The 22112-nt window shown below is 44.9% G+C and overlaps 1 protein-coding gene across 18 annotated transcripts in view; it reads right to left on the bottom strand.

The window, feature by feature from the left end:
- The window catches only part of TENM2 (teneurin transmembrane protein 2), a 1157254-nt gene that overhangs the window by 26599 nt on the left and 1108543 nt on the right, over positions 1 to 22112 (bottom strand). For all 18 annotated transcript variants that reach the window (XM_073231871.1, XM_073231863.1, XM_073231878.1 and 15 more), the window contains 5 exons: positions 19504 to 19736; positions 18175 to 18329; positions 16080 to 16954; positions 10759 to 10934; positions 9007 to 9242 (listed from right to left, as the gene is read on the bottom strand). In XM_073231871.1, the coding sequence (XP_073087972.1) occupies positions 9007 to 9242; positions 10759 to 10934; positions 16080 to 16954; positions 18175 to 18329; positions 19504 to 19736 (1675 nt within the window). The remainder of the gene's footprint in view (positions 1 to 9006; positions 9243 to 10758; positions 10935 to 16079; positions 16955 to 18174; positions 18330 to 19503; positions 19737 to 22112) is intronic.

Here is a 22112-nt window from a genome sequence, read left to right as displayed (position 1 = left end):
CAGTCCCACTGGCCAATCAGGGTTCAGTGTCATATTCAGTATTTGGTATGGGTGTGATTCAACTCCCGTGACTGGGTAGGGTGGGGGGCCTAGTCCAGGCACTTTCCAAATTTTTGAATGTCCTTTCTGGTGGATAGGGATGGGTTGCTACACTCAGCACCCAATGGGGCTGTGAATTAACTCCTCCTACCTGGGCGTAGTGGGGGAAATCTCCCTGCCCAGTACTAGTTTTACCCTAGGGATGAGCAGCTCTGCCTGCTTGCCTCTCTGCTTGAGCATTGCTGAGCTATGCAGCTTCCAGGCGTCAGCACCAACCCTTACTGTCAGAGGGGTCTGGGAGCCACACTCAGAGGTGTGGGGGCTATTTATAGCTCAGCTCCCCTGCCTGGGTGGGGACCGATGAGGACTTCATCTGAAGACCTGAATCAGGGAGACCTATACCCCACCAAGCTCCCTTGGTCACACTGTGCTACCAACTTGGTTCTGCAAATGAGCAGAGCTGCTGGCTGGGGCCACTACTTGGGTTCTGTGGGTAAGGCCTCTGTCTGCCAAGATCTGAGTGCTGGTTATTTTAAGTCCCTCCTTCCTTCTCCCTCACAGTCAGATTCCCAGTTGTCAAGTCCTACACATTCCCCTGTAATCCTTTTGGGGTGAGACTGGAGTAGGGACTTTCATGAAGTAACACGCATGCTGGGCAGGGTGGTTGGATATCCCTATTGGGCTCTCTTTTCCCACTGGAGGAACCAGAGGCTCAGGAGACTGCAGTGTCCTTGGGGAGGGACAATGCCTTCAGCCTTATATACCCTTCCATTCTAGAAATCTCTAAGTAGACTTTTATTCTTGAATATTTGTTAGTTGTTCTTGTGAGGGGAAGTAAAGTCAGGAATGACCTATGTTGTCATCTTGTTGACATCAGTCTGAGTTAACTTTTGAAATGTGTAATTTCTATAAAAATGCCCAATCCATCTAACAGTTAAAGATGATACATTCACTGGAAGCTAAGCCAAGAAGCTTAGGCCAGTTATGCAGTCTAATCAAATATGTTTAATTAGGAGGGTGCCATTTGTGGAGAGGAAGTGAGTGCCTCAGTTGTGGGTGTGATGTTGGAAGTCCAATAGGCATGTTCAGCCCTTCATGGGCACCTGCTCCCCAGTTTAGATTGCGTAGGAGCTTTAATGTAGCCACACTGTTCTCTTATTCTGAATTAAATTACCCATCTAACAATATTTAAATTAACCTTGAGGTTTCCTGGAGAGCATAAAAGTTATTTTGAATTATTTTCACTGCCAGGATCAGCTCAATTCCCTTCCCAGCCAGCTCGGTAGGTATTCAGTGATAGAGAAACCAATTTTTAAATTAATACGATTTTGTGTTTGTAAGGAAGCCATTATTTTTAATTATCGGGCATTTTCCTCAGCCTGGCTTCCCCAGTTAATAAAACTCAGCTATTTAGCATAGTTTTTATTTCTGCAGAGGGCAGACTTTGGGAGGTAGTTTCCCTTGTGGAATCCCCCCCCAGAATGTTTTGATCTCAACAAGCACACGCCTGTCACAAGGAGGTTCATAAAAAACCCAGAGAAAAGGAAACGTTGTCGTCAAAATGGCCCTGCTGGGCCTGTAATTGGTGACTCTAATTTAGCTCAAGGGGCAATGGTGGGAGCTGATGATTTAAGAAACACAAAGGAAGAAATTACACTGGGCTGAATCCCCTCCAGGAATTGGCATTGTAGCACAGCTGGAGAGATTTTGGTTAGACTTACAGAAGACTGTTTTGCCCACCCTGCTTCAGGTATGGGAAGTTGAAAAACAGACAAGTGAGGAAGGGCACGAATTCTCCATGTCTGGAGATGTTTAAAAGCAGAGTTCCTGCCTTGGAGAGTTTATTCATCGACCCAGAGGTAAAGCATGGCCTCGACGACATCTTCATTTCTGGATCAGTCCTCTGGGATTTACAAAAGCAGCTCTCTGCAGCTCCCATACAACAGTAATCAACGCTGCACCGGAGCAGTGCTTGTACAGACAAACAACTTGCTATAAATTTAATATTAGCTTAAATAATGCATAATTAGAAGGGTAAGCCTCTGCAAATACATTAAATAATGTATTCCCCAAGCAAACATTACTTTTGGATGACTTGCTGTTTCGGATGGTAGTGAGGTGGAAAGGTAGAAAGACCCCAATTTGAACTGCAGTTTTGACACTGATTAGTTTTGTCACTGCCAGGCAGTACCTTCACTGTTCATGCTTCACTTTCCTTATCTGTAATGACCTGTGAGCTTCTGATGGGCAGGGATTCTATCTTATTTTTCCTAGTGTCTGTATTATTTTGGAAAGTGCGTGGTGCTCACAACAAACATTTGTGAATAAGGGGGTTGGATTAGACTAAGTATAGGAACTGTGGCAGCTCTGATGACCTAAGGTTCTCATACGGAAACCTGGGAACAGAACATGTGATCAGGACATCAGATCTCCAAATATCTGAAAGGCTTCATTCCAAAGAACAATTAAGAGTCATTCGGAGAGGCCCCATCACACCTGGAATTCACAGATGGAGGCTGGAAGGAGCAGATTTTCATGATAGCAACTTAAAGTCCCATTCACTCACTAAATATTTATTGAGCACCTACCATATGCTTGTTACTGTGATCAGAACTTAAGATAGAGCAAGACAATTATGGGCCCTGTCCTCATGGAACTCACAGGTCAGAGGGGAATGAAGACACGGGAGCCAACAACAAGGAACACTAGTGTGGCGATGAGAGGGAACACAGGGAGGAACTGGCTGACAAAGATCATCCCCAGAGGCAGGGCTGCCTCAGCGGGAGCTTGAAGCATGCGTCAGACTTCACTGGTGAGGGTGGGACAAGAGGTGGGAAGAATCTTTCAGGTGGGGAGAACAGCATGCTTAGTAAGCAAGGCCCTGCACAGGCAGACAGTTTTGTTTCAGATGCTATGGCAGTATTCTAGTGGAGACTGGTAGTTCTTTGGTAAGTATACGGCAGAGAAGAGAGGCATGTGGTACGCAGGCTCAGCCCAGACAACCTGAATGGGCTTATATCTGTCACCCTTCAACCTGAACTGCCAGAAACCAAGTGTGTTACAAGTCTTCCAGCCTCTAAGAAAGAAGGTAGACAGTCCAAAGCCTGCAGCTTAATGTTCCTTTGCATTCACCAATGAGTAAATCTGGGGAGGACTTGGGTATTCCTAAGATACTTATCGGCCCCAATAAGGCTGTTCCTTGGACCTTATTCTGAGCACCCCAAGTTTGCTCCAGCCACAGTGGCCCTACTGCTCAGGTTATAAGCAACAGTCTCTTCTACCTCAGGGCCTTTGCACATGCTAGTACCCTAGTATAGGAGGCTTTTCTCCCATCCCATGCCTGAAAAGTTCCTACTCTTTATTCAGTTTTCAGCTCAAAGGTCATTTTCTTAGAGTGGGCTTACCCTAAAATAGATTCTCTCTTACCCCTACCTTATATTTTTCTTCATAGCTCCCATCACCATTTCTTTATGTTATTTGGACATTTATTTGATTATTTCCTGTTTCCCATTGGTATAATATGAGGGTCTTTCCACTTTCCCACCCACCATCCAAAACAGTAAGTCATCCAAAAGTAATGTTTTCTTGAGGAATACATTGTTTAATGGTTTGCAGAGCCTTGCCCTTATAATACCTCAGCTATTATTAAATTTATCACAAGTTTTTCTGTCTGTACAAGTACTGTTCATAATGTAACACTGAGTCCTGTCTGTTTTGTTCACCCATGTACATGCAATGCTTACTACCGTGCCAAGAACATGTTTGAAAAAGGAAATAATAGTTGGTGCAGAATGAAAGCACTGAGGCAGGAAGGAGCTGATAAAATTCAGGCTTTCACGATAACTGTGAATGTCAGCAGACCTGCCTGAGTGGGCTCCATGCAGGATGGAATTTGCATGTGTGTTCACATGCACATGTATCTCCCACCTTGCTCCTGTGTTACTGTCATTTGTCACAAAAGTAAAATAACACAGCCACTGTGTGATTATAATTCATATTAATTATACGGCAACCAAAACAAAAGTATTAACTCCCACATCTTGGGAAGAACACCAACATCATGATGGAAGATTATCTTGGAAGCAATTTCTTTTTTGTTCTGCTACCTACACATGTAGCTGTTTCTTGCTTTTGCGATCCCTACATAAATCATGATCAGGAGGAAATATCCTAAAAGGTGGTTATATGCCCTCCGTTTCTGAGAGAATCATGTACGGAACCCATTTTAGGAAAGAGCAGGAGTTTTAAATCTTGTTAGAAGGGGTTGGTTTCAAAAAAATGACTTGCTAGGGGGAGGGGGCAATATGCATTAACATGCTCAGAGCAGGAGTTTGCCTTATGATTAGGTTCCAGAGGGATGGAGGATGTACAATATATCTGGGGTGTGTGTGTGTGTGAGATTTAACTGCTATCACTTCGGGTGCAACATGTACTGTCGCTACAGTTTTTAGGCAGTTTTATTGAGGTGTCCACACAAGACACAAATGTCCACCTCTGACCCACGTCCAGCTGGTCACAGATCCCCATTTCTCTGAGGGCTGATTGGCCTGGGGATGAGAACGCTATCTCTGCCAGCTTGATCACAATTCCACCATGGGATTTTTTTTTTAATATATAAAAGTTGGGTGAAGCCTTTCCTTCCTCCTCTGGGTTCACTAAGCTGAGCTGATGACAGCCTTGGAGTCAACTTTGGCCAAGTCTGCCTGACCGCCCAGTGTGAAGAGGTCACCAGTCTACTTAGGAGAAAATTAGGTGAACAGCCAAAAGAAATGCTACAGGGAGAAGGGGGGGACAATGAGAAAGAGAAAGAGATGGCAGCCTGATGGCATCCTTCGGGCTGTGGCTCAATAAGGCCAGCTCCTCTCCCGTGCGGGCCTGTGGGGCAGGACAGAGCGTGCCCTTTTTTATTAAGCTGATTGGAGTGTGCCGCCTTCGTTTGCAGTGGACGGATTCCTGACAGACACAGGGTAATGTGAGTGTCGCTCACACCTGCTCACAGTGGGAGGAGCCTTCAGGGGGCATGGTCGTCCCATCTTTGTCGCCGATTGTCTGCATGTCTACCATGTGGCACTCGTCATACAGTGGTGAGATGGTCCCTGTGCTCATGGAGCTTACAGGTGTCCTGATGCAATGTTTCATGTGTTTTTTGAAAGGCCAGAGAAAGAAGTGGTAGGTGGTGAGGGCAGGGCTCTTTCTTTGAGATTTTCTGAGAAGTCCTTGGAAGGCATAATGAAACTCTTCCCCACACTGACTTTGGACAGGGAAGAAGGGTCTAACCCTCCAAATTTTGCCAAAGCATCAAAAAGCTTTTGGTGGAAGGATGCGGTCATGGTTCACCCATCTGCCTCCTTACATTTCACTGGCCTACGGGGAGAGCAGTGCCTGACTGGCTTGCTGGAGGAACGGGGCCTCGGGGCTTTAGGATTTCATGGCACTGCCCTGCTGCCAGAGCTTCACTGGGATCTTTGGTCTTCCCTGAACTCCAGGGAAACCCAGAGCCTTGGGCCCTCACACCACTCAATTGGCCAGACTCCCAGGGGCATGCCGGTCCCTGGGAAAGGTCAGGCTATTGGCTTTACGATGCTCAGCTGCGGCTCCACAGGTTCTCTGCAAATTCCCTGCTGTCCATGGAGGAGCAGCAATTACATGGTGCTGGTGATCTTTAAAGTCATTCAGTTTCTTCCCCATTCCAAGAGACAGGGCTGGGGCTGCCAGAACCTCACATCTCTGCCTTGGGGTTCAGTTCCCAGCCTCCATCCTTCAGAGAGTCTGGCAGGCCACCCAAAAGTCTGAACAGCTACCCAACTTCCCCGTCTATATGACCACAGGTGCGCAAAGGATGAGCCCACACGGCAGTCCAGTCCTGCCAGCTGCCAAGTCCTGTTAACTGTGTGTGCTGACGATCTCTCGGCTCCCTCCCTCCCTCTTCCTTCTCTCATCACTGCTGCTGATTCCGCTTCCTGTTTGGATTACCGCAGCAGCCTCCGCCGCTGTCCCTCACCTCCCATCTTGTCCCCTTCTAATCTATCTTCCTCGCTGTCCCTCACCTCCTATCTTGTCGCCTTCTAATCTATCTTCCTCCCCATCGGAGGAAACCTGAGAGGTTTTTCTACTACTACACATTCCAACACGTCACCTGCTAATTAACCCAGCAACAGCTCCCACTGGCCTCAGGCTGCTCTGGCCAGCTCGCTGTCTGCACCACAGTAAAACACGTTCTCCTTCTCTCCAGCCAAACGACAAGCTTCCTGAAATGCCATTTCCTTTTCTGACCTCTTTGCTGTTTCGCCGGCAACCCTCTCTACCTTATCGCCGCTTTCCTGTATCGCACCTGGCTAATTCCTACTGCTCTTCACTACTGATTCCAGATCTCCTGTCAATGCTCTGACCTGACTGGGGTGGCAGAGACCCTGCTATGTGTTCACCAACTCACTTTTCATTTTTTCTCTTAAGCATTCAGAAAAACATTGCATGGGCTTCCTTAAAGCTAAGCTGAAGTCACCCCACCATGTTCTCAGGGTGGGTGGAAGTGATGTGTGCATGTCGTTCCCAGCCCTGTTCATTAAGCCCTCTTCCTCTTCCACAGCAACCTTAGAGGTCATGTGCTTAAATGGCAGGCTCACAAGATGGAGCAACTGTAGCATGCCATCACTAAGAAGGGCGGCCGGACTCAGCTGGACTGCAACATGGTAAGCCCGAGATTTTAGGGCACATCTGCTCCCTGACCACAGGCTAATACAATGCAGTATCCCTTTTCTTGTGATACTGACCTGTATTATATTACTTACGTTGTCTCCACTAGACTGTAAGCACCTTGATGGCAAAGGTTTTCTTTATCCCTCTATAGGCTATTCCCCACCTTGCTTGACATATAGTTGGCACTTAGTAAACATCTACTGGCTTAATTTGCAGCCCAAGTTTAAACCAAAGAGAATAAAACTAGATACACACAGGAAAACAGTTATGAAAGGGTATGTTCTCCTAAAAGTCCATTCTAATAAACATCTTTTGAATGAATGAAAAACTCAGGGGCCCATTTGACAATGGAGACCGAATGGAGTGACAAGTCCCACCAGGACTGGAGGTAAGGGGAGAAGAGCCTGCCCTGCCTTCTTATTGGCCAAGACAGTCGCCTGCCTGGTTGGGGGACAGCAGATACCTTTGGCTTAAGGCTGTAAACTTCCGTGCCATGGCCCATGAAGCATCTGTTGAAATGGACACTCGTTCCCTAGTTCTTTTAATCCATGATGTACCCCACCTTTCCTTTACAGCTTCCTCCAGCTGCTCCCCTGCAATTTCTGGGAGTTGCTTTTATTTCATTCACTAAACAACTTATGAATTGAATTAAAATAAATGAGATGCAAATAAATTCCAGGCTTTCTCCCTCATTTTCAAATTACATTTTCAGTCCACTCAACCTGTTATAATCTCATAGTGATTTTCATTTAAGAGAGCTAAATGGATATGTGATTATTGTTACAGGAACTAACACCAGACAATTAAATGTTGAGGTGTTGATAGATAAAGCTGTGTTTTGATTTGCATAAACATGATGCCAGCAAATCTAACCCTGGCAGAATTTCAGTTATAAGACTTGCGTGCCTAACTTCTGCTAATTACCACAAGTACCATTATTAAGATTTTAATATTCAGAGTTGAGAGTATAGCCATTTTATTTTAGGGCCACATTTATCTTTATTTTGAAAACTTAGTCAAAATGCATAACTGATTTCCCAGGGAAAAGGCACGATTACTACTTATAATCAACCTCTACAGTTCAGCATATCAAAAATCAATTACACAACCCTGAAATCCAGTCATTAAGGATTTAGCTACTAATCTCATTTCATTTTTGTCTTTAGGAAGATATTGCAGCTTGCAACTCTGCAGATACCAGCAGAGGAAGAAAAACATGGGAGACTGCTGATAACCTAATGCAGAGAATTAAACTCCAACTAGACAAAGGCAGAATCTTAATATGGACTGGTCTGGATCTGCAGGGAAGAAACCTAGGCTGGCTGGATGTCAGTCCAATAACACAGCAAAAGTTAAGACTCTAGATTTGTGGATGGTGAGATTTGTACTCTCAGGGGGTCCAGAACATGTGTGAAATTCTGCTGTGTTCCATTACTTACTGTCTTCCTGGTGTTTATCTTAAGTTACTTTAGTTATTTCTTATCTGCCTTTTGCCTATATCCCCCACCGGTGAATGCAAGCAGCAGGAGGGTAGGGATTTTGCCAGATAAGAGAGGAGAGCAGGACCCAGATTATCTGAATGACCCTGGATCTAAACAGGAAGATGTGGGGGCTGGTGATTAAGAATATTGCCAAGCGAGTCGACAGAATGATGGAATTGAGGCGCAGTCCTAGCTTCGCCATTTCCTAGCCACTGTGCCCCTGGACAGGTCACTGAGCTGCCCAGGCCCTGTGTTTCCTCATCTGAAAAAGAGAGGCAATGACAACGACTCCCATGGGGCTGTTGAAGGTAAGATAATACAAGTAAAGCATTTAACCCAGTGCTTGCATCATAAAAGAAGTTAATACAGTATATTCATTTTTAAAAGATGTGGTGAGTCACTTAGTCTGGGGAAGAAGCTAGGGTGGTTAAAACACCCTACTGCAGTTTGTTTATCGCTTCCTCTCCAGAAAAAGTGTTCCCTGATCCCATCGGGCCCTGGATGTTTCTCTGTCTTTTACCAGGCTGTCAATACCTTGAGTGTAAAGAACACACTATAACGCTTTTGTTCTTCCAGTAAAAACCCAGCACACAGTAGGTGCCAATTAATTTGCTGATTTGGCCAGTGAAAGCTGAGGGGGAAGATGATGGAAGGTTTCTCCAGCGTAGGGAAAATCCCTTCCCTTTCAGTCCTAGGAAGCGGAGGCTTGAAAACTGGGAACCTTGCTCAGATCTGGAGGAAAGGCTGTGTCCCCTACCACTCTGATAACACGGTGAGTGCAATCACTTACCCGGAGCTTCCTGCCAAAGATGGTGACTTTGCCTTTAATCTGTTCCTTTCTTAGGCGCCACTCAATGGAGTTTAGGCCATTCTCCATGGGCAGGGAGATGTTGCAGCGCCCGATGGTGGGGGTGATGGTGCCTGCGAGGACGTGGGGCTCGCTGTGGAAGCTGACGCCCATCCCATTGGCGTACATCACCCTCAGGGTGCCGTTATTACACAGCTGGTAGCTGTTCCGCACTTGATCTGGAGAAATGTAAGTGGGTGTGGGGATAGGGAAATAAATTATCTGCTCCGTTAGTTGCAAGAGAACAGAACCCTTGTTTTTGTGGGTTTCCTTGGCTCTTTGCAGCTGTCAGTCTAAGGCTGTCTTCAGTTAGCACATACAGTGTTAAGGGGAATAGCAGAGATGCCACTGATCCACGGAAAGGAAAACATTATTAGTATGTGGCACTCCAGAAGTAATTATGCTGTGATATTTTTCTTTTACTCACTGAAGACTATTAATAGTACACTTACACATTTAAGGATGTCTGTTGCCTACACAATTTGTGTCAATCAAATCCCTGATCTTTAACATATGTATTTTAGTTTAAATGAAGAAAAAATGAAAATCACTTACATTTTTTTTCCCTTTTGCTTACGATCTAACCTGAGGTGGATGATTTGCAGTGGATCTGACCTGTGGCTAGACCAAGTCCAGGATTCTTCAAGAAAATCAAGAGAAAAGGCAGCTTTGCTGCTGACCGTGCCATAATGGCACCTCCACTCAGGTGAACTTGGAAGAGGTTCAAATGGCAGGAGGTGGACTGGGCCAGTGGGTGGGGATAACATGCCTTTATCTTCCCAAACAGAATCTATGCTAGGCAGTCAGACGTCTGACCTTTTCCTTTATCAAAACGTTCCAGGAAGGAAATGTGAGTCAGGGACTCCTTTTACAGATACGTTGCTTCCTGATTATTTGGGCAAAGGAGTCCGGCTAGGCTGGCCTCTGAGACACTAGCTTTTGGGGTAGTGAGCACGAGTGTACCTGTCACCCCTGAACCCTCCTGCAGAAAGACAGAATCTACTTCATTAATCATTTGGCCGAGCAGAAACAGAGTCATTGAAACAAGCTTTGTCACGGGATAATAGTCCAGAAATGTCACCATTTATCTACCGAGAGGACACTTTTATCCTCTGACAACAGGCTAGCCACTGGACATTGTATCTTAATTAAAAGAAAAATTAATCTGCACAATTACTTTTCTTGCCAGCCGCTGTGCTGGACTGTATGTCATGTTGAACAGCAACAGTAACCATAGGGTGGTCAGAAACCTTTTAGATGCTAGTTTGGTGAGAGGTGTGCGGAAAGGCTCTGATTCCAGGACAACCGACTCAACAAACAAATGCTTGGAAGGATCAGAATGGGACCAGAAAAAAGGTGGGTCTAAGGGGATACATCGCCTTTGAGAAGGTAGTCATGTGCATTGGGGTGGTGGGGAGTGCTGGGGGGTGAGCGTGTACAGATGGCAGCTGACATTTTCAGATAAGTATGTAAATATTTCCAAATGTCGAGACATTTGGTTTAGTATGGATGACATTCTGAATCTGATTAAGTCATTTTCTACAAGATTGACCTCCTGTAGGACTTGTTTGTTGTGGACGTTTGACTAGAACAGCAAGCTGAGGGGTGCTCCGGTTCTCTGGAGTCCTCCCAGGTTGGGAGCTACACCTCTGGGTTTGGCTGGGCTCTGGGTCTCGGGGTGAGTTTGGGACTTACCTTGTACCACGGTGTAGGAGGCCTCCACCGAAGACAGGTTGGTAATGACAGTGACATCATCATCACGGTTGGAGTTCTCAATGTCAATGGTGATGGATTTCTCCATTTCCCGGTGCAGACTGGTCACCACCCCTGTGGGGCGTGTCACATTGGTCAGGCGGCCCTCGTGGTCATAGCTAGAGGATAGACACACTGCTTAGAAGCACAGTTTCCCAACACTCGGAACCACACAGGGGACAGACTCATGGGAACAGACAGAGAGAGAGACTGGAAGGCAGACTGGCTGGAGTGCAACACGATCATCAAAACTGCCACCTGTCCTGAAAGGTGGTGCTCATGTTGCCTATGACCAGCAGAAAACATGTCCCCTCAGGAAGGGTGTGTTTGTGTACACTATCCCAAATCAGTGAGAACAGATACGAGGAAGCATCTCTTGCTCTTTTGCCATTGGTGCTCAATCAAATCAGAGCCTGACATTTGAGACAATCCATGTCCTTGCACACTCATACAACCTCATCATTCTGGGCCAAATCCCACCTCCATGCCTTGGATCAAACGCAGCAGGCCTGGCTGCCTGTGACCCTTCCTCTGGTCCTGTAGCTCCAAACCAACAAGCTAGGGATACCAGTGATCATGCTGTGCTGTCAGAAAGTTGCCTAAAATTAGCTCCCCCCTTTTACATATATGTGTCATCTTCACTCTTTTCTCAAAATGTGGAGTTTTTTTTTTTCTCCACCTTCTTTGCAAGAAGCCTTACTGCTCCTCTTGGAAAACTATTACCTCACCCTGGAAGATCCACTGTATTACAAAGAAGAATACCAATCATTCTCAAACTCATTTTGTGAGGCCAGCATTACCCTGATACCAAAAAGATTATAGGCCTATATCCCTGATGAGCACACATGGAAAAACCCTTAACCCAATACTGACAAACTGAATCCAACAACACATTAAAAGGGTCATACACCACTGTCCAGTGGGGTTTTTTTCCAGGGATGCAAGGCTGGTTCACACCTGCAATTCAGTCACCATATAAACCAAATGAAGGATAAAAATCATATGATCATCACATATGCAGAAAAGCATTTGACAAAATTGAACATCCATTTATTTCAACATCTATTTATGATGAAAACTATCAACAAAGTGGATACAGAGAGAACATACCTCAAAGGCCATTTACGACAAACCCATAACTAATATACTCAGTGGTGAAAAATTCTGAAAACTTTTCCTCTAAGATTGGGAATAAGACAAGGATGCCCACTCTCACTACTTTTATTTGACAGACTATTGGAAATCTTAGGGCAGGAAAAGAAGTAAAAGAAATCCAGATTGGAAAGGAAGAGGTAAAACTGTTAGAGCTAATAAACAGTAAGTGTTTTAGGATACAAAAATCAATACAAAACCAAAAATCCATAGCATTTTTATAAATTAATAACTATCAGATAAATTAAGGAAGCAATCCCATTTACAATCACAACAAAAAGAGTAAAATACCAAGGAATAAGTTTAACTAGGGAGATGAAAGACCTGTACTACTGAAAACTATAAGACATTAAGGAAAGAAACTGAAGATAACACAAATAAATGGGAAGATGTTCATGTTCATCAACTGGAAGAATTAATATGTCTATACTACCCAAAGAAATCTTGAGAAAGAACAAAGCTGGAGGCATCATGCTCCTGTTTCGAACTATATTACAAAACTATAGTAATTAAAGCAGTATGGTATTTGCATAAAAACAGACATGTAGATCAATGGACCAGAATAGACAGCTCAGAAATAAACCTATGCTTATAGGTTCAAATAATCTACAACACTGGAGGCAAGAATATACAATTGGGAAAACTGGAAAGCTACATGCAGAAGATAAAACTGGGATCACTTTCTTAACCATAAACACTTGCAGAATTAATCCTCAAGGATGGCATTATACTAAGTGAAAAAAGTCAGACTGAGAAAGACCATAATATCTCACTTATATGTAGAATTTCACACACACACACACACACACACACACACACGCATGCACACACAACCCAAAATTGAACTTACAGATACAGAGAACAGACAGATGGTTGCTAGAGGTAGGGGGTGGGTGAAGTGGGTCAAAAAGTACGATCTTTCAGTTATAAAATATATCAAGGGGATAGTATATACAGTATGGTGACTATAGTTAATACTGTATTATACAGTTGAAAGTTGCTAAGAGCAATATTTTGTAACTCTGTATTGTGACAGGTGTTAACTAGACTTACTATTGGCAGTTGTTTTGCAATGTATACAAATGTAGAATCATGTTGTACCTGAAACTAATATGATTTTATATGGCAACTTTACCTCAAAAAACAAAACAAAACAATTCTAAGTGTTTGGTATGAGATGCCTAATGGAGTACTCATTAACAGTGTCCCCAAATATTGCTCCAAACAGGGATTGTGAGAGGTTTATTTTCTAGGATGCAGGCAAGGATTCTACTTTTCCAAAATAAATCTCCATCTGACTCTCCATCCACTAGGCATTGGCTGTAACTTCAGGGGTGGGATGGAGATAAAGGTGTAATTACTCATTGCATTCTCATTAGCATCTCTCCTTTGTTGAACTTCTATAAACCAGGTGCTTTGCTAATTTTTAAGAATATATCATCTCAATGCATTATCACAGTACTACCTATGTGGTTTGCATTACTATTTACACTTGACAGATATAGACCTTGAGGCTCAGAGAGGTTATGTAACCTGCTCAATGTCAATCAGTAAGATCCATTAGCTTTCTGGTATATCATGCTGCCTTTTGGGGAAGGTTGTGAAGACTTGTGTTGCCTCAGAGACATACTTGGGCCAGACATTTTCTATCAGAACTCAGTGTCTACATCTGGGGAAATTTTATTTACAAGGCTGGGGCGACCTGGAATTTTTTGGAACTGGCTGACCATAAAATAGGGTCAGCCTAATTTCTAGTAGCATTTTTCCCCTCACCTTTCTTTCCTGCTTTCCAAGTCACTGGAAAATTTAGCTTATTGGGTTGCATCTTCCCCAAAATTTTGGGACAGGTCCCATTTGGAAATCTGAAGGTGGGAGTTCAAAATTCTACCTATAGCTCTGTTTTAGGACACTGGCATGTAATGTAAAGAATGCTAGACTCCGAGGTCTGTATTTAAGTCCTGCTTCACAGATTATCAGTAGTGACCTTGGGGGAGTCATTTCACTTCTCTGAGTCTCTGTTTCTTTATCCATAAAATAAAGATAATCAAGCCTGTATTCAGAGTGTTGCTGTGACTGCTGAACAGATGAAAGGCTTATCTACCCATAAAGTACTAGTAGAGGGAAGGTACTTTTACTCTTCCTACCTATGGGAGGATTTGCATCATGCCTCATGTGACAGGATGGGAAGAGAGGAATCCCCCTAAGAGAGCTCTCACTGAAGGACAGACTGTTTTCTTTTTCTTTTTTTTTTCTTTTGGTATCATTAATGTACAATTACATTGTGAGCAACATTATGGTTACTAGACTCCCCCCATTATCAAGTCCCTACCACATACCCCTTTACAGTCACTGTCCATCAGCATAGTAAGATGCTATAGAATCACTACTTGAAGGACAGACTGTTGTCTAATAACTTCAAGGCCTTGTGAGGTTTGGGTCATGATTCTGTTAATTCTTTTCTCTAAAGTTCAGCTAAGGCTATGTAGCCCCAACAGGAAATTGAGCCTGTGTCTGATTTTTTAAATGGCCAATTTGCTGACCACATATAAAGAGTACCACAAAACAGAAAGATTTCACCATCTTTTTAAAAGGGAAAGGAAAACCTTATGCATTTGAACCCCTACAATGGAGAATCTGTGGTACTTGGATTTGCCTACATTATGAAAAATAAAAAGCATCTCTTTTAAGAGAGAAAAAGATTATACAGTTTCCATGTAACTTCTGAACATTTACAAAAATTTGTAAATCATGCTCATGTTTTCATTAAACTTCATTTTTCCCTCCTGGAAAATACTCTTCCAGTAAGAGTTCATGTGTAAGGATGCACGTAAGCCTAAATTTCTTCACTATGGACTCTTAAGTTAGGCCAGATTCAGACAGGCCTTCTGAGGGTGACATGTTTTTCCCTTAGTCGGCTGAGCCGACAAATTATCTCTGAAATGCGTGGGGTCCGGAACTGCTAGAAGGCAAGATGGAAATCTAGGTGGTGTTTGGGTTCAAGTATAGCTTTAACCTAACTTGGTGTGAGAGCTAAAGATGGTACCTTCAGGAACAGAGCCACTGGGTGGGGAAGTTTCATGAAGTCCCAGTGCCCTGAAGGATGTCAGGATCTAGCTTCAGAACTTCTTGCCCAGAGAAACAAGATATCAAGAGAAAGCAGTTCTGCAATACATTAAATTTCCAGCAGGTGGCAACAGCTTCCTTTACATTCTCCCAATCCGTTGGAATACAGCAGGAAGCGAACATTCCTGGATTTAAGAGTGATCTACGGTGAGGTCTTCTGTTCTTTTGTCTCTGTCTGGACAACCCCTCCCTAATTTGCTAAATTCTCAGCTAGCAGTAACACTTAGAAAACAAGCAGGGACTCCAAATGCGTAGGGGTAAACCAGATCTTTCCCCATCAAGGAGAGCCAGATACTTCTAAATTTCCTCCTGGGCTCAGCCAGTGACTGGGGGAATCATGCCTTAAAAATCTCCTCCAACTAGCATCCCACTGGTTAATATCTGCAGCAGCAGGCAGTTTTATCAAGAGCTGCCTGCAGGAACAAGGGAAAACAGCTTTTTGGCAAAACAAATGGTGGGACTATTAAGTATGAGATAATTGTTGGGGGAAATATGACCAGCTCTCGCGTCTTTTAATATACCTAGCACTTTATCTGTATTGATCTGCTTCTGCTAAAGAGGAAATTCAGAGTTTATCTACCTGTCTGTGCAATCAAGTGTGTTGCTGGACCTATTGGCAAATTACAGGAGTCCCACCAGGATCTTGCCTTTTAGGTTCTAATTTCCGCACCACAGCAAACATGAATAATCAGCAAAGCTAATCAACACTTGATCTCCCAGGTGTTGTGTGTGTCCAATATCCTGAAATTGGAACGGCAAGCAGACAACAGGAATTCCCAACTCAGGTAGGATGTTCACTATCAGAGATCTGATGGCGCAAATTGTTTAGAAGTCAGGGAGAGCGGATGTGAGTATCATTGGGCTATAAGTAGATATTAAAGTCAGGAAAACAACACAGCTAAACAACTCTAAAAGCTACATGGACAGCCAGTACTGAAGCCAGCTAGGGTAGGGTAGGGGCTCTTGGGAAAGACTACAAATTCACTTACTCATAGAAAGTTGTCCAGCCTGTTTCATCACTCTTGGTGGCTAGGAGGCCAGTGTTCCCATCATAGGTCATGAGGCCAAGCTCCAGGTTCTGTGTGGACACTACTTTGAGACCTCCATTGGTACCCACCGTGAGGGTGATTATCTGGCTGTCGGGCATGAGCAGGTGGCGAGGCATGCCACTGCTGTCCCGACGGATCTTCAGGGAATTTCCATTATTATCAATCAACTCAGTGACATCATTGTCAGTACTGTATGTGAAATTGTATAAGTACTCCCCTGTTACCAGGCTCACAGTGTACTGGTGGATGCCATCGGCGTTGAAGACGTACAACTCCTGTTCTCCAGGGGATGCAGCCTCATACTGGTTGAAAGCGTTAAGAATGGGCTTGTTCTTGCTGACTGCCCTGATCCGAATATTTCCAAGGTCTGCAATGTAGATGGTACCATCTGGAGCTACAGCTAAGGATGATGGGGAATTCAAGATGGCATCCGTTGCATAGGCATCATCTCCTGAGTAGCAGTTGCAATTGACATCGTTTTTACAGTCACAGTCTGAGGCTGCCCCGGCTAGAAGGCAGATCTCCCCATTGGTCGTTACCTGGCGTAGACGGTTAATCTTCTTCTCATCTGTCTCAGTGATATACAGGACCCCAGTGTGAGAAATGGCAATGGCACTGGCTGACTCCAGAGCAGAGTGAATGGCTAGTTTGCTGAGCGAATAGTCAATGCCAGGAACCTGGCAGTGCATGGGGCGTCCCGCAATGATGCTGACTTGATGGTTCTCAGTGATGCGAAGGATGACATTGTTCTCTAGAACATACAGGGAGTTGTCCATGGGGTTGACCGCAAGGTCTGTTGGCCACTCTAGGCGAACCTGTGGATGACACAGCATCAGTTAAAAGGACAGTCTCTAACATGCCCAACATTTAACTGTGTAGGGCACTTATATTGGTTTTATGCAGCTGTGGAAAAAAAAACTTTTTCACTAGCACACTGTATGAGAAGCGCCCATTGTCAAACCAATAGTCCATTGCTTATGTTGAGTGCACACACTACAAAAGAGGCCATGTAGCAAACATCTCCTACTATGTCATCTGCTATGCTTATAGTAGGTCACCAGCTCTGCTCAGGAAGATCTTCACAGCCCCAGAGACTGGACCAGGGTCAGTCAATATATGACTGGTTGTACTTGTAGTTCACTGCACAAGGGCTAGCATAAGCCTACCCATTCCTTGCTCACAAGCCAGGGTCCTGAGGAGGCTACGTTCATGTGGAGGAGGCACCTTTATCTAATACAGAAAAAGGAGCCGTGCTGTTTGGAAGGTGGCCCTGACCTCAGGGCAGCCACTGCACAGGCTGGCCAGTGAACTACAACTTGAGTGTTGGCTTGAAAAAATAAACTGTACTGAACATACTCCTTCTCTGCAGAATTTGAAATGAAAAATTTAGTAGCAAGTTGTCAGTTTGTTGTGGAATTTGAGGTAAAATGAATGAGGTTGACTGAAAGTTGAAAAGGTCTGTGTAGGAAGGGTGAATATATATTCCAGGTTGTTTGAGAGTCCATATAATAAAGTCCAGTTTCTCCACTGTACATTCGAGTGGGCCCCTGTTCTCTGCCAACCTAACAGCCTGGACTAAAGGAGTATCACTTGGGAGAATATCATAGAGGGCTCTGTTCTAGCTACTACTGCACAAAGTAAAGGTTTATATAGTGAGGATGCAATCATTTCAGATTAACAGGGAAGTTCTGATTGACATATAACACCATACAGTACATTCTCAAACCTGCAATAATGATGGAGACGAGAGGTAATTACATAGTAACTTCTACCCTATAATCTGCCACGGCTGGAGTGTGTCACCGGCTCCACTTTCCGGAGCGGAATTTCCCTCTTTTGCTCTCTCTCATTGCTATCTCACATTTCCCTTTCCATCTTGCTGCCTAGTTCATCTCAAGCCTTCTGCCAAGAGACCTGTAATCTCTATCTCTGTCTCCTCCTCCCTTTCCGCTTCCAACCCAAACAGGCCACAGGTGAGAACTTCAGGCCAAGAACCAGGTGTGACTCAATGATGAGAAGTGAGAGAAAGTCCCACCTGGGCCACGTCCATGCTGGAGTCACAGCTCAGTGGCCGGACAGCTGTGAGGTCGTTGGAGCCTAGCAAGGTGGAGATGATTCCATTCTGGTCGACCTTCCGGATCATGGTGGCATCAACAAAGTACATCAGCCCATTCTTGTCTACTGCAATACCTGAGCAAGACAAGCAGTAGGAGTGAGTCCCCCACCAAGGAGTGCGGTGTTTTGGGTGAAGGTGGGGACACCCTGCTGGGCTTTATCTTCTTGTGCCAGAGACCTTCCTGGAAGGATTGGCACATTCAGAGCAGTGGCTCTCAACCTTTCCAGGTGACACCCTTTCTCACGAGCACTGTGCTGACCTCTGCAAGACTCCCAGGGTGCTGGCTGTATCACCACCCAACTGAGGAACGAGCCTTGGGCTGCAAATGAACCAAGGCTGCACAATGAATGAATAGGGAAATAACTCTGCATCTGCTCTCTTTAAAAAAGAAGTTATTTTCCAAGCTCATTGCTTGAAAAATTATTGGTAGTAAATTACTTGAATTCATCCTTCACAAACGATGAGGTTGAGAAACAAGGATTCCGATAGTCACAAACTCCCAATTCAAAATATATTCTCCAGGAAACATTCCCAATTAGGCTTGACTCCCCTCAGCACATCAGTGCCCTGGGGGAACCCCAGTGCTAGCACTCTCCTGGTCAGAGGCAGACAGCAGCTTCTATTTGGTTTGCACCTTCACCCCAGTGCCTGAACTCAAGGCTCCTCATCCTTAAGCTTCTGCTGGCCGCTTTCACAGCAGCTAAAAACCAGAACTGGGTCTTCACATGATTGGTTCTTAACCTTAAGTATCTTTAATCCTTTCCAAATAGAGATCCATTGGTTCTAAGAACCTGTCCCCTATAACCCCAAACTCTGAAATTATACCCATTCTTAATTGCTACCATTTATTGGACATCTGCAAAACATCCCCATATACACTATTGTCCAGGGGGGATGCCTGGGAGTGGTTGGAGGCCCGCACTTGACTCTGTTCTGCCTCCAGCTCATGCAGCAGGCTCTCTGGCTCATGGAGCTAACATCTCCTGCCTCTCCCTAACTGGCTGCAGTCAAAAATCTCCAGGAGCAATCCATCCCACTTTCCATTGGTAGCATGTGTGGGCGATTTACTTCAAACAAATACATAAATAAATGAAAACACCACTCAATCACATGCCCAGGCCATCTACCAGTGTTAAATTATTGTAGGGAAAGCTGAGCTCAGCAGGGCCTAGTTCAGTTCTAGTCAGGAAAAAGCCAAGCGGTGGCAGGCAGTCTTGGGGCGTGGCCTGCTTCCCCCGCTGCCCTCACCTCGCGGGCTCATCAGGGTCGCATCGACCGCCTTCCCTCCGTCCCCGCAGCGGGCCTCATCGAAGGGCAAGCACTGTTCTCCAGTTCCCGCCACGACTTCTGAATTCCCAGCCAGGTCTTTAGCTCCACTCAGAGACTTGACTCGGGAGATGCGCCGACTGTTGGTGTCAGACACGAAGAGAGAGCCGGACACAGGGTCCACTGCCAAATAGTACTTGTGTGCTGGGTTGTTGCTTTAGGAGAAGAAGCACAGAGAGAATGAGAAGGGGGCTAAGCAGCTGCCCTGCTGCATCAAGATGACAAAAATCCTAGCAGAATTCTAACATTTCTAGTGACTTTCACTTTAGTGAACTGGAAAGAATCTAACATAATAACCAGTGTTCCAACGCACCATGGCTCTTAGGTGCTTATAACTGGACCGCAGTTCCTCATGCTATCTGAGAATCCACCGTGTTCCATCAGGCTAAATGACACTGCTTTGCCCAGCTGGGGTGGAGCTTCCCGCTCTGGTCCTGCCCTGGTGCAGGTCTGTGTGCGTTAGCCTCAGGTGGGACTGAGGAACCCTTCCAGTTGAGAAGGTTCTCTCTTCAACGTATACTTCCTCAGGGCCTCCAACGAACTAGATTGTTACTTCTGGAGGACCTGAGTTTCCCTAGCCTTGGGACGGGAAGCTCTCCAGAGCCACCCCTAGTCCTCAGCCTCATATCTTCTGTTCCTCAGTGTGGATATGAATAAAGTTGCATTTTGTGTAAAGAAGTGTGATGGCTTGCTAATATCACATCCAGAATCTGAATTACTGAGGGAGGAGATACAGTTTTCAAATCTTGGGTAATGGTGAAGTCACAGGGCTACAGGCCAAGATCTGCCAGGGCCCTAGGCCATGCTAGGAGATAAGCACCTTCGTGTGAGGGATATGTATTAGGAAGGCTTTTGCCTCAGAGACGCAGACCTCTTTACTTGCTGTGTCTGCAGCTGTCCTGTGGTCTGCTGACTAGGCGACTGGGACGGGGTAAGATCTGTAGACTTGGCTGAGGACTAAGACACAGGAAACTCTATGAACTCAACTCTGATCCTGCTGGTGACCTTCAGTGAGTCCTTGGGCAGTGTTGGGTCCTAGATTCCTTATTTGGATAATGAAGAATCAGATCATGCCATTGTGCAAGTCCCTTTTAGCTCAAACCCTACAATTTCATTCTTTGCCGTTTCTGTGGCTGGTTGGAGGTTGAGACCAGAATGGGCACTCATGCTGTTCACATAGCAGTTACTAAAATTGCTGCCTCTAGTATGCAAGCAGTGAATGCCTCTCTGCCCTCCTGCGGTAGACTGGGTTTTGGTGCCACGTGCCTAAAATGAGCATAGCCCTTCTGATTTTTCCAGTTATTTTCCAATTGTAGATTGGAATTATGGGAAGAAGGGAGGGTGAGCATGATGATAGTGTTGAATGCATTTGTCCTGTAGACATTAGCTGATAGATCACTAATCAGAAGACCACCATTTGGGTTCTTCCCTGCTTTAAGGAAGAAAAGAACTATGAAGTTATTTTTAGGAGCCATTTGAGAGTTGCAACCATCTTCAATTCCAGCTTCTCCTAAGGTTGCTATTAAGACACATAATTGAAGTAGAAGTCATGGCCTTTCTATTCCAGCCTAGATAATAAGTTAGCAGGGGTAGGCTCCCTGGGTTCCTTTTCTTTCCTCCCTTTTTTCTTATTTTTGGCTAGTAAGTCTTTAGAGAATATCCATATATGCGAAACAAATTAGGGCACAAAGGGAAAATTCATGCCATTTTTAAATTAGATGCTGTGCTTGGTTACTGAAGGAACGTAGCCGGTATGATCGGGCACTGCACATCTGTGCCTTTTGATGAGCAAGATACTGAACTCTGGACTTTGTAGGGAGCGTGATTCAAGAAGGCTTTTCCAAATCTCTGGTGCACAAGCAGACACTTGAGGGGGTGGGGTCAGGTCTGCTGGGGTCCCATTCTTCCCCACAGCCTTATACTCATTCCAACCAAGATTCTTGCGGACAAGCTCAGGGAGATGGACAGCCATGCCTCCACATCTGTGGCCGTGGCACAGGTCAACTGGGCTACGTGAGTTTGAAAGCAAGTGTCCTTCTAGGGCATTCTTTTTTAATTTGGCCTGATTGGGGTGCCTATCACCAGCCAGTTTGGGGGTACCTGAGAAGGAGGCAGAGGAGGACTCCTATACATGGCTTTTCCACTGACTTTGATGATCTTTTATGACCTGACTGCACTCTTTGTGTAATTCTGACCCAACATTGTGAAGAAGCCCCTTCCACGCTTCATATCAAGGAATGAGAAGCATTCCTTTGAGTATTAAAATACATTTCTTTGTTTTTCCTCTGCTTCCAAATAAAAATAAGGTCACTTTTCTTCTATTTCCATGCCACCTGAGGCAACCTGGAGTTTTCTGAACTTTGCCACGGGAAGCTCCCCAGAGCCATGTGCACATAGGTGTGTGTGTGTTGTATGCACATAGATGCAAATTGTACCAGTATGGTTTTAAATGATAACCTCAGAGCAACTGAGTGACAAAGGCCATTTATACAAAAAGCACTTGGTCTACACCTTTCTTACCACTCTAAAGG

This window comes from Manis javanica, chromosome 1 (genome assembly GCF_040802235.1).
Source record: "Manis javanica isolate MJ-LG chromosome 1, MJ_LKY, whole genome shotgun sequence".
Classification (NCBI taxonomy): domain Eukaryota; kingdom Metazoa; phylum Chordata; class Mammalia; order Pholidota; family Manidae; genus Manis; species Manis javanica.
The sequence above is the reverse complement of the archived record's forward strand: the minus strand, read 5'-3'. Positions and strand labels throughout refer to the sequence as shown.